At 45.9% G+C, this 11,998-nt stretch overlaps 4 protein-coding genes across 7 annotated transcripts in view; 3 read left to right on the forward strand and 1 right to left on the reverse strand.

Annotated features, from left to right (window-relative positions):
• The window catches only part of LOC128305684 (uncharacterized), a 128,514-nt gene extending 125,353 nt beyond the window's left edge, over window positions 1–3,161 (forward strand). For all 3 annotated transcript variants that reach the window (XM_053043255.1, XM_053043258.1, XM_053043257.1), the window contains exon 11: window positions 328–3,161. In XM_053043255.1, coding sequence (XP_052899215.1) covers window positions 328–437 — 110 coding nt within the window. In that variant the 3' untranslated portion in view covers window positions 438–3,161. The remainder of the gene's footprint in view (window positions 1–327) is intronic.
• An 849-nt stretch (window positions 3,162–4,010) lies between these two features.
• On the forward strand, window positions 4,011–8,322 carry LOC128305683 (E3 ubiquitin-protein ligase SHPRH). Its single transcript, XM_053043254.1, has 3 exons — window positions 4,011–6,872; window positions 6,946–7,498; window positions 7,565–8,322. The coding sequence occupies exons 1-3, from the start codon at window positions 4,022–4,024 to the stop codon at window positions 8,148–8,150; spliced, it is 3,990 nt and encodes a 1,329-aa protein (XP_052899214.1). The 5' UTR covers window positions 4,011–4,021; the 3' UTR covers window positions 8,151–8,322.
• LOC128305686 (proteasome inhibitor PI31 subunit) lies at window positions 8,271–9,339 on the reverse strand. Its single transcript, XM_053043261.1, has 3 exons — window positions 9,081–9,339; window positions 8,516–9,003; window positions 8,271–8,445 (listed from the first exon to the last, which is right to left on the reverse strand). Exons 1-3 carry the CDS (start codon window positions 9,222–9,224, stop codon window positions 8,316–8,318), a joined length of 762 nt encoding a protein of 253 aa, XP_052899221.1. The 5' UTR covers window positions 9,225–9,339; the 3' UTR covers window positions 8,271–8,315.
• A 371-nt stretch (window positions 9,340–9,710) lies between these two features.
• Window positions 9,711–11,671, forward strand: LOC128305685 (protein mono-ADP-ribosyltransferase PARP16-like). 2 transcript variants are annotated; one of them, XM_053043259.1, is made up of 3 exons: window positions 9,711–10,048; window positions 10,167–10,680; window positions 10,742–11,671. In XM_053043259.1, the coding sequence occupies exons 1-3, from the start codon at window positions 9,857–9,859 to the stop codon at window positions 11,197–11,199; spliced, it is 1,164 nt and encodes a 387-aa protein (XP_052899219.1). In that variant the 5' UTR covers window positions 9,711–9,856; the 3' UTR covers window positions 11,200–11,671. The 2 variants fall into 2 exon arrangements, with proteins under 2 accessions (XP_052899219.1, XP_052899220.1); XM_053043260.1 differs by having other exon boundaries at window positions 10,745–11,671.
• Window positions 11,672–11,998: the final 327 nt, after the last annotated feature.

Below are 11,998 nucleotides of genomic sequence, written 5' to 3' on the forward strand. Positions count from 1 at the left end.
GCACCAAACTGCCATTTATTCACTAAAATCTGTCATTTTCTGTCAAATTGCCATTAATCCGCTTCATGGCTGCTTCATTCGGTGTCATTCTACTTCCATACTGAAAATCATTTTCTCGAACATTTATTTATTATTTCGAAACGCTGCACAGCTTTACTTCACAATGCACTTTTGTACAAATTTGGGGAACGGAAATACGCCACTAATTACCAAAAAAAAACCATCCTCCATTGCTACGCTGCCCTTGCTCTGCCTTGTTGCTTCCCTAACCGTGCGGAAAAGCACTATCGGAAATTCAGAACTGACTTTACAAACCCCATCTTCCAGATACGGACGTGGTCGAGTCACCCTATAGTCACATGTACGGCCGTGTACCGCTGCCAACACGCGGATACATACCGGCACCGAGGGCCATGTACATCGGCGAATGGGACTAGAGCGGGGCCAAAGGCATCCATATCCAAGTTCGCGCACTCTTTTTATTATACAGAAATAAGGCAATGGCGGCGCCCACCAGGACGAGTGTTGCAGCGCCACCGTGATGGCAAAGGAACCGATCGTTGCCATCGTACCCAACAGGCACCCGGAACGATCACGAGCGCTATTGCAAGGGACACCACATTGAGCAATCGAATAGAGCACTGAACAGCGTGCTGACTATCTGTCTGCCTGCCCGGTTTCACTTCTTTTAACTAATATTATAGATTATGGCTAATATTAATATTATTATGAATACTTAGTAATCTGTGGCGAATGGGGAATGAATGGTGGGGCTCGTATCGATGGCGATTTTCCGACGTATATACCCCCACACTCTCCCCTCTCCCCACCACCCGCATGTCTATGGTGTTTAGCAAATAGGCAATTTGTAAATAATCATCAAACCCTCTTTCGATCTGATCAAAACCCTCTCCAGCCCAGCGCAGAGCGAATGCTACGAAAGCAATTCTGATGGAATACGCAAAATCTGCGATGGGAAAATAATGTTTTGCAGGGTGTTGTTCGCTCACGCCCTGTCAAATGCGTACTTTATCGACTTTCTTCCTCCCGAAATCTTCCCCCTTCTGTCACTGAAACTCCTTTTGCACGGGACCCCATCCTGCCGATCGGAGAAGTCAAGGAGGAGGACGACTGAATGCCTTTGGGTTAATCGGTGCCAATCGGTGACGTACTCATCACTGGCGCGAACCCATCATCACACTGCCGAAGCAAGCCGCATAACTGTCATCAATCCCGTGAGAAAGTATACACATAGACGACTGAACACGTGATCGATCGATAGTTGCTCAAATTGACTGATCACTATCAACGCACTCAACACTGAACTTAGTAAAATCCGGTTCATATCAAACACTGCCAGCGATAATCTCTCGATCGAGGTATTCAACCCTCAACACTATCTCAGTGAACACTGCTCACTGCTGCTACACGTACTGTCCTGTCATAGTCCATCCTGAGCTGCAAGAGGAGTCACGGAAATTGAAGCAATCGAGCAAAGGAGTATAAGCATAGTAGGCATAGTTTTCAGTCATAGCAGGTACTCTTCTTAGAAACGTATGTACTATTGTCCACAAAATCTTCTTGTAAATATGAGACTACACTTTAAAAAAAAGGGAAAACTAAACGATTATTCATTGCCCAACGGCAGAGCATTCTTGGACATTTAGGCCCTAATTTCTTTTGCTCCCACTAGTGTGTAAAATGCTATTCGGTTTAAGTTTTAACGCGCAAAGAAAAGGAAAGCAAAACAGCGCCGCCCTACTCACCGGCGAAGCAAAAGCCACGACGCCAAGCAATCCTGATATCTTGAATGAGCTTTTCCATTTGATTTGGAGTTCTTTTTTTCTAAATTCGGTACTCTGTATATCTGTTTGCTGGAACATAAGGTAGTGCAGAAATATGCACAAGTCAAAATTAAGCGCAATAATATAGGATTATAGGAAAACTACTTCCAATAGTTCTAACAGAATGAATGGAAACGGTCATAAGGAGTGACCAAAAGAAGATGTAAACTAACTGATGCACGCCAACAAATGATGATATAATACTCAATACTCGAACGCGCTCTAACGTACGATTCTAGCCACACATTTGTCTTGTGATGTGAACTGCCAGAGCAGTTCCTCTAAAGCTAATGGGTGGTGGGTGAAGTTGTTTAGATGATCCTAGGTGATGCGTCATATAGCATGACAGGATAGTAGGGCCTTTGACAAAGCAGATAACGTGGCAACATTTCTTTTAACAGCTAGCTATAGTGAAGGCACGTACGAGCACTGCAATCTATAAACAACCGAACTCCAAAACGCTGTACATTGTCTACTAATGGAACGTACATGGGCGAGCGATTAACTAAGTAATGAATCGTTAACGACAACTGAATAAGGTACGTGTGGTTAAATCACGGACCGAGTGGTTCGGAAGAATTCACTTCTTCTAAGCTGCATATCTTACTTATATGAAATGACTAGTATAACGTTAGTACTATCTATATAGTGACACGAAGTAAGAAGCGGACAGCCTTCGTATCAATAGAGCTATCACTATCGGGCACTGAAACCACGTTGCGGCACTGGTTCGGAGCAACTGTACACATTCCAGCAGGATCTTACTCCTCCGACAGGAATGATAATAACTTAGACGATAGATGAAACACACATCATTTTGTGAACATTCGTGCGTGCATACCTCTAGCTCGTATAGAATTGGGACACAAGTCTAATCTTTTAACTGTTAAGGAAACACGCGTTAGAAAGCAACACATGTACACGTACACCTGGTGAGAGGGCTCGTTAAGCGAACCAAACGTTCGAGAGAGAGCGAGAGAAAAAAACTCCCTACGAAGTTAAAGATCCGCCGAGCAACGGAGTGGTTTGCTTGAGGAGAAGTACTTTGCTAGCAGTAGTTACAATTGTATTCCAAAATATTTTAAAATCAACCATATTTGACCTTAGACAAACGGTAGACCGACGACGTTGGAATGGTAGAAGCTAATTTTCCTCACGCCCATCAACTAGAGCGGATTCTGATGATTGGATAGTTTGTAACACGCACAGCAAGACGGTTAGGGACGGTCCTTAGCATGAAATAAGCGAATGTAAGTTTCTTCATCTTCGTCTCGTCTAAATGTTCTGGATTTTTTGAAATAAAATACTATTCTTGTAATCGCTACTATTCTTTGTATTCCTTTGTATATGATTATACTAAGATCGAAAGAAAATAAGGAGACTGATTCTTGAATCTGTTGCCCATTTATTTTGGGTAAATTTAGCACGGAGTTGGTACCGAAAACCGTAAAATTTGCTAACTCCATAAATCCCTAATGGTTTTATCAATGATATGCCACCCATCGTCGAATTTCTAGGAAGTCTAGAAAGTCTAGGAAGTCGACTCTGTGACTTTGAAGCATAAAAGAAATTGTACCAGGATTCGACTTACGCGGAATTTCGAGATACGCGGATTGTCCCAGGTTATAGCGGTTCGCTATAATAGCGCATCTCAGGTACTGCCTGTAATGCCTGTAACTGTCTCCTTTGTAATGCATGTAATGCGCTGTGTAACTTGTACGATTTAATTGTTTCTGGCATTTAAATGCGATCTAGGAATAATTCGATCTTCTTTATCGGTACAACAACATTTTTGACTTTCTGTGACTTTATTTACCCGTAGCAGGATGGTCAGTCCTGCGTACGGGGGGATCGGATTTTGGACCGGTTCTGTCGTGCGAAGACCGACGCCGCTACCAATAAACCACCTTGTCGACACATTTTGTCGACAGCGTGCTATAAAAATAAAAGTGCTGTAAAAATGATTGCATTCAATTTCGCTATAAAATGAAATCCAACATGGCGTCGTTCCCGCATGAGCTAACCTTGTGATGTGTAGTTAGAGCGTGTTTGTAAACGAACAAACCCACCACCCAAAGCAGACAGAGCAACATCCCTAATTTCAATAAAGTGCCGCAAAAATTCTGGCTGCACAGTCGCCACGGTCGAATGTATTAGGCATCCCGAAGCCAATCGTAATGGAGTATTGCCTGTTGGATATTGGCGTACGAAAAACGACCCCTGTGAACGAACACATTCCAAACGACGCACTATCGAACAGCAGCGAAGAGGAGCCCTCAACATCCGCAAATCTACCATCACTGGCGCGATTCAAGCATGAACGCCAAGTTTACAATCAACTGGATTCGGAACTGAATGTGTATTCCCTTATTCGTGATATCCGTCGCGTGCCGGAATACGAACTGCGCGAAAGAACTGACGCATTCGATTGCAGCACTGTTATTCTTGGCGTTTTTCTACGTATTCTAGATCCAGATGAACCCATCAGCTACAGCTGCACGTACCAAAGGCAACGAATGGTTGCTCTGCTATTCGAAAAACTTGAACGACGGTCCCTAGTCGCGGAGGAGCTGGAGAAAACATCGATCACACCCGACCACCAAGACGCTAGAGCTCATTCGGTGCAACAGTTTTATGATCGATTGCGATCATATCATCAAGCTCAATCCATAAAAAATGACTCTTCGTCTGTGTTAGACAACGTACAACATCCGTACTTGCGTCCAGTGTTGCGACCGTACCAACAAGAAGCCATCCGTTGGATGTTTCATCGTGAAACCGTTCCACAAACACTGCCTGCCCAGTACGTCCGGCTTCGGAATCGTTCGCTAGAGGAGGTGGACTTCTTTATGGACCTGTACAGTTACACCATAAGTGACAAACAACCTAAACCTACTCCGCTGCCCGCCGGTGGCATTCTTGCCGATGAGATGGGAATGGGAAAAACGGTCGAGATACTTGGTTTGCTGCTGCTGAACAAGAAGACCTATGAGAACAGCCTACCAAAGAACCGATCGGAATCATCGGATGATTCAATGAAGGGCGATTATGATTCCGCCGAAGTGAAATGTTTTTGCACTAACACGCATCGGAGAACAACAATTGCTTGCCGCAAGTGTGGCCGCCTGCAGCACCGTAAATGTGTTCTCAAACACCACCAACCCAAACAAAACTTAACCACTCGGTACATTTGTCCAGAGTGTTGGCGTACGGAACCGCTGGTCGAATCTGGCGCTACCATAATCGTTTCACCGGCCTCCATCAAGCATCAGTGGGAAAGCGAAATTCGGAAGCACGTGTCTGATCCCAACTTTCGGATGTTTGTCTACAACGGTGTAACGGATGCGCTCGGCAAATGGATTAGCCCCGCCGATCTCGCTTCGTACGATGTAGTGCTGACAGATTATAACGTGCTGAGACCGGAAATTTACCTGATTGCGGAAAATGCTCGCACTTCGCGTCACGAGAAGCGTTTCCTCGTTCCTTCTACACCACTAACCATGATACGTTGGTGGCGCGTTTGTCTCGACGAGGCACAAATGGTCGAGGGAGTACACGCCAAGGTGACGAAGATGATAAAAGCCTTGCCGGCAGTGCATCGGTGGACGGTGACGGGCACACCGATCGAAAAGACGATTGACAATCTGTACGGTTTGGTGCACTATCTCGATTACGACCCATACAGTTGGTGGCCAGTATGGTCACAGTACTCTTCACGCTTCCAGAGCGGTAATGTTGAACCGCTGCTCACGATGATGGTCCGCGTGATGTGGCGCACGTGCAAGCATGCTGTTCTCGATCAGCTGGGCATTCCACCGCAAACCGAGCGCATCCACTACATCCGTATGTCGGATCTGCAAAGCCACTTCTACCGCGGTGAGCATATTCAGTGTGCGCAAGCGTTCCGTGATAAGGCACGCAAAATCGGACTCTCCCTACGGATAGCTCAGATGAACATACAGACGTTGAATTTGCTGCTGGAACCGCTGCGCAAGCTTCGACTGGATTGTACCATGCCGTCCATTTTGGAGTCAGGTACCACGCTCCACGCCAAGAAGCTTCTGACCCCTGCCGAACTGCACGAACATCTCGTCTCGGCGAACGTACACAATTGCAAATCGCAACTCCGGTCGGTCGTGTCGTCTTTGAACGGCATGGCGGCGATATACATCCTTCAGCAGAACTACAATCAGGCCTTTCGACTGTACCAAGCTAGTCTGCGCTGGGCCGACGATTATCAGGGTACGATAAGCGTCGACACGTTGCTCCAGATACACGCCATACACAACCTGCTCGATCTTTCGCGGTGGTATGAAAATAGTCTCGATTCGGAGCTAAAACCCACGGCACAACAGCAGCACGCGTACGGAGAACGATGTGCGCGGCTCGAGTGGCGCTACATTGAACAATACGCCAGCAAGGTTCGCACGATCGAGACCGCTCTACGGCCAGCAATCGAAAAGGTAAATGAACTGATTGCATCTAAAAACAACCAACCATTGGTAAGGTGCGACGGCGCCTGGTGGCATGATCTGTTAACGGGCTTCGAAATGGACGATACGTCACGCCACAATACGCTCGAGCACCGTTTGTTCCGCGATCAGAATCTGCTACAAAACACGGGCGTCCGTTCGTGGCGCTCGATGGATCTTTGGTTGATGAACTGGTTGGACAAGATAGTGGAAAGGCGTCGCAATCTTAAGAAAGGTTTCCAATCGCTCGCCTTTTTCGTGGACAATCTCCAACCGAATCACCTCTGGTCGGAGCAAACGCGCACAACCATTGAAGAGCTGGTACGGACCGCCTATGCGTGCCACCTTGATCCAGCCCTGTTCCAGGAGGATGAGAATGGAATGCGAACTGAGGAGCGTCGGGTGGCAGCGGGTGAATCGGCCGCACCCGTATGTCTACTTTGCAGAGTAAAGGATACGCTGAATCAATTGGAAGCGGTTCTGTTTGACATTAAACAAACCCAAGCTGCAACCGGAGGGCTTTGGCAGATGTCGAAACAGGAACTAGTGTTAAAACGTAAGCACACCGGGGATTATTTTTTGCTGTTGGTAGATCAATTTACCTCAATATTCCTTTCTTGTTCCATTAGAGCTTCATCAATATGCCAAAAGGCAGGAAGCGTTTGAGCAGACGATCACAGAGAGGATTATATCAGAGGCTGATCACTTCCTGTCGTTTCTCGAGCGTATTAAGCTCGAATTCAAAGAGTATTCGCAGTACTGGGTGGAAATTAACTACACCGTCGCCGCGTACGATGAGCTGACCATGTGTAGGTCCCGCCTGCAGTTACTAACCGCAGCCGAGTACCAGGAGATGGAGCGCACGAAGAAGAAACGGACCCTGATGCAGCTGCTCGCATGCGAACTCCCCGATACGATGGACGATTTGCAGCTATCGAAGTCAATCGCCGAACGCGAGTTCGTAAGACTCAAGGGTACGCTCAAATATCTCGACCATCTGGGCGCGAGGAAAGAAATCGATCCATGCCCAATCTGTCACATCATTCCGGAGGGAAAGTATGCCGTGCTACAGTGTGGTCACCATCTGTGCAGCATGTGTTCCTTAAAGATGATAAAGTTTGCGAGAACGAGCGGCCACGTTACCACGTGTGTGATATGTCGACACGCGCAACAAGTGAAGGAGTAGGTTTTATCCCGCATCCATTGTACTGCCTCTGTTAACAATCCATTTCTGGACCTTTTTTTCAGCCTACAGTATGTCACAATGACAGAGAATAAAAACGAGCAAGTAGTGCGCGGAAGCTTTTCGAACAAAATCTTCAAAATCGTTGAAACCGTGCTCGAACTGATAGATGCCGAGGCGGACGTTAAGATTGTGATATTCTCCCACTGGGAACCGATCCTTAACGAGCTCGGTGAAGCTTTGGAGCAAAACGATATCAAGTATCGGCAAAAGTCAAACAAATTCTACAAAAGTGTGGCAGCATTTAAGGATTACGCACAGGGCATCACGTGCCTGCTGCTTCCACTACGGTACGGATCGAAGGGATTGAATCTAACCGAAGCAACGCATGTGTTTCTGGTCGAACCGATATTAAATCCAGGTGAAGAAATGCAAGCAATTGGGCGTGTGCATCGTATTGGACAGACACGACCGACATTTATCCATCGGTTTATCATGCTTGAAACGATCGAAGCAACAATTCACGAAACTATTCAGGGAGATCGCAGCGGCAGATGGCTATCGAAGGATGTGACAGTGGAGCAGCTGGAGCAGTTATTTCGACTCGATGACGCAAACAGTGATGTGATCGTAATGAGTGATGAGGTCTAGTGTATGCCATTTTACGTCTGTTTGGAAAATTACGTTACTATGTATTTGCGAAATAAAATAACGTAACGCTAAATTGTGAAGCAAAATATGAAGCGCATGAGTCTTTTAATTAATTCGAAATATATTTATCAATCAAAATGAGTACAACAAGAAGACTTCTACCCCTTACATAAACACGTCATCATAACCTGGGGGAGGAAGATGATCCGGATTCGGGTAGTGATTGAGGCGATTGTTGGGTCCCATCGGATCGATGCGTGGTCGGGGCATAAACATGCCTTGCCCTGCACCAGGCCTGTTCAAAAGAAAGGAAATCAAAGAAGCCTTAGAAGCTGTGCGTCATCAGCAGCACAACTTGTACTTACATTCTGGGACGCATTGGATCCATCAGCATACCGCCACCAAGTACTCCCATCGGATCGCGATCCCCCATACCAACAGGACCAATGATTGGCATTCCAGGCATGCGTGACACTTCAACTATGCTAATATTTGATGCGATTTGCGGTACAGTTGCTGTTTGTGTACCTGAGCTTTGTGTGGGCACAACGTTGTGCATTGGCGTCACGAGTTCCGTATCCAGTCGGGAAATTTGCTCATCTACGTTGGCAATCAGATTCAATACTTTTCCGCCCCGAAAGGATTGAATTGTTGCGTCAATATTGAAAACAACGTTCGAAACCTGCAGTGTCTTGGCATGCAAGAGATTCACGATCATTGTATCATTCGAGAGCGTTCCGTGCAGGTTGTACAGCTCGTTGTTTATGGTGTAGCGCAATGCGTACGATACGTTATTTGCGTTCCATCCTTCCGGGAGCAGTTCGCTCTGTTCAATGCTGTTGTCAAGTGTTTTCTGTTGGGCAAAAAGTGAAGAGAGTGAGTAAGATATACCGAAAACGACAGGAATGCACCACACGGCTTAATACGCACATCATCACCGACGCCAACATTACGAAATCCGTTCTTCATCAAATACCAGTGTACCAGAAGAATCATCAGATCCGATTTTTTGGCCACCTTGTCCTGCTCCAACTTCCACAGCATCTCCAAACCAAAGTAATCTGGCGACTGCATCTCGTACACTTAATTTAGCCGTAAATTTCACGCGCAAGAATTCACCGTAAAAGAAATCACGCAGTTATCAACCTATAGCCAAGCGCCGCAAATTTGCTTTTCCCGAAAAATACGAACTATCATTCAACGACAACCTACTATGTTTAGGACGCATGGTACTGTCAAACAGAAAAACCGTTTCCTCTTAATGCCTGTCTACAGGTGCGCCATTCAAATGATGGAAGAGAGACGTTTTCATTCGGTTTGGAAATGAATCAAAACGATACAACTCCAATTATCATATTTGAAAACACACATGCAATTTCTATTGATCCTAATTTGCTTCCAGAAGCCTTAATATAATATCATCAGCGCTTCGAATCGATCGGGATCGGCACCTCCTAAACGAGCGATTATAAACACATTCCTCAAACATCTTGGCATGTGTGCATGTTTACACTGCGGCTGTTTACTTTTTGCAGCTGTTATTAAAAACCGAATGTCGTTTCTGGGTTGGTGTTGTGTATGTGTTTAGGTTTTGTTTGTCCGTTTTATTTCCAGTACGCACTTTATGTTTGCCAAACGAGGGAATCAGTGCATTTTCCTTTCTAACCGCAATTTAGTCTAGTTCTCGAAATATACCGAAGCACACGATGGAGCTTCCTGCACTGTCCATCGAAGCCAAACGATTGTTGGTGTTAAAAACGCTCTTACGCGACCCGGCTGCGGCAGATGTACGGCTGTCGCTGTTCGTTTCAGCTGCCAGGTCCTTCCGGTACGATTCCTGCCTGCAACCATTTCCGCCAGATTTCATCATAAACAACGAGAAAAGCATTGATCTGTTGGTAAGAATACGTGGGTGCGTTTGTGTGTATGGGTATCCGTAATACTACACGTAATCGAACAGCCTTATCTGATGCAAACCTCTTGTCTTTCCGGACCACTCCATAAACACCACGTCAGTGTCAAGTACTGGATAATATACCGCCGGTAGCGGATATTCCAGCTAAACTGAACGCTCTGGACGAACAGACGGTTGGATTGTTGCACTGGATCCTCTGTCGGCAGGCCCGTCCAGCGCTTCGAACCGTACCGAAGACCGAACACGATGAAGTGCTCGGAAAATGTCCCTGCTACGCCAAATACGCTATGCCCAGTCACATTTTTGAAGTCTCGTACCGGGAAAATCATTCGAGCGAACGGGCATTCCTGGAGCATGCGACGGAGTTCAGAACTCGGCATGCATTCCACGGCAGTAGACTCTTTAACTTCCACTCTATACTGCATTATGGTCTGCAGCAGCACCTCAATAAAGTGTCCCTGTTCGGTGAGGGTATTTACCTGTCGGCGGAACTGCAAGTGAGCCAAATGTTCTCCCCAAACGGGTCCGGCTGGAACAAATCCACTCTCGGTACACATTTGGCTTGCATTGCGCTCTGCGAATATGTGGACAATCCGAATTATGTAAAAAGTCAAGGTAAGTGGTTCCATCCGTGGGTATTGGATGGAGTGGATTGATATTTCTGTTTCGTTTTTAGAAGAAGCACCACCATCGGCTGAAGATGGCAGGTCCCCGGCAGCGGCAACCTCGGACGGTCCTTCAATCATGACCGCTTCTCTGACCGGCAACGGAAGTATCCCGGAGCGATATATTCTAGTGAAAAACAACGAACTGGTGCAGGTGCGCTACTTGCTGCTCTACGGAACCACCAAAGATGTCAACACCACAGCCACACTGGGCGGACCACAATCGGCGGTCGATGCGATGTATCCCCTGCCGGCCACACAGCCTTCGTACCAGATGCGCCATCCACCGAGTCGGTTCATCCAGTGGATTGCCAACAACAAAGGCTTCGTGCTGATCGGTGGGTACGTCGGGCTGCTGTTGATTGTCGGTTTTATCAACAGTCGAAATGCGCACTTCGTAAAGGAAATGTTTCTACAGAAGTTGAGTCTTGTTTATAATGCGGTGCTTGGCTACCGTGGTAAGGAGTAGCAAAAAGAAACTCCCATGGGACTGATGACTGTTTAATGCTGCCCAGTGTTTGCCTTCAACAAGAAGAACCTCCTAGACCGGATCCTCCCACCGCAACGTTTTTATCTGTTTGTGTGTGGGCGCGTGTTTGTGTGTTTGAGAATGAATGCATCCGGTTGATAGTGCGTTCCCTTCTTGTTTCCTATCTGTGTTAGTTTCTTTAGTTTCGTATCTATGGATTTTGTATTCAAGTGGGAAGGATATAAGGGGGTATATTACAGGTGATACAATTAATAGATTGCCAACCGCGTATGGCCAAAATTGGATGGTCCGTGGTTGAAGGGAAGCTCATTTTTTAAATGATAATAAATACTAAACACCGCAACACACCGTGTTGGATAGTTGTAAAGTGAAAGTTTGATCGAATGTTTATTAGTTCACACGTTTCTTTGAAAACTGTGCGATAACGACTGTTCAGTTGCTGAAAATCTGACCCGTGTTCGGCAACGTGTGTTAAATTTATAAAAAATCCGTAAAGCTAACGGTCTGCGATGTTTATCGTTGATTCGCGATGTTATGAAAAAGCTAAAATTCTTCAGGCACGCTTACGTGCAGCTATTGCTTACAGGATAAATAGCGCAATAACACTTGTATTGAAATAGAACAAGAATTCAGATAAAAGAGTTATTTTATTAGATTTTTTTATGACGCATTTAAATTAATTGCTCTGGATTTTTTACATATAGAAAATAACCAAAGCTCTAATAAAGCTTCTTCCGAGCAGCAATGCGTAACGTGTACACGGCCCTTGAGCATCTGA

Source organism: Anopheles moucheti, chromosome 3, assembly GCF_943734755.1.
Source record: "Anopheles moucheti chromosome 3, idAnoMoucSN_F20_07, whole genome shotgun sequence".
Classification (NCBI taxonomy): domain Eukaryota; kingdom Metazoa; phylum Arthropoda; class Insecta; order Diptera; family Culicidae; genus Anopheles; species Anopheles moucheti.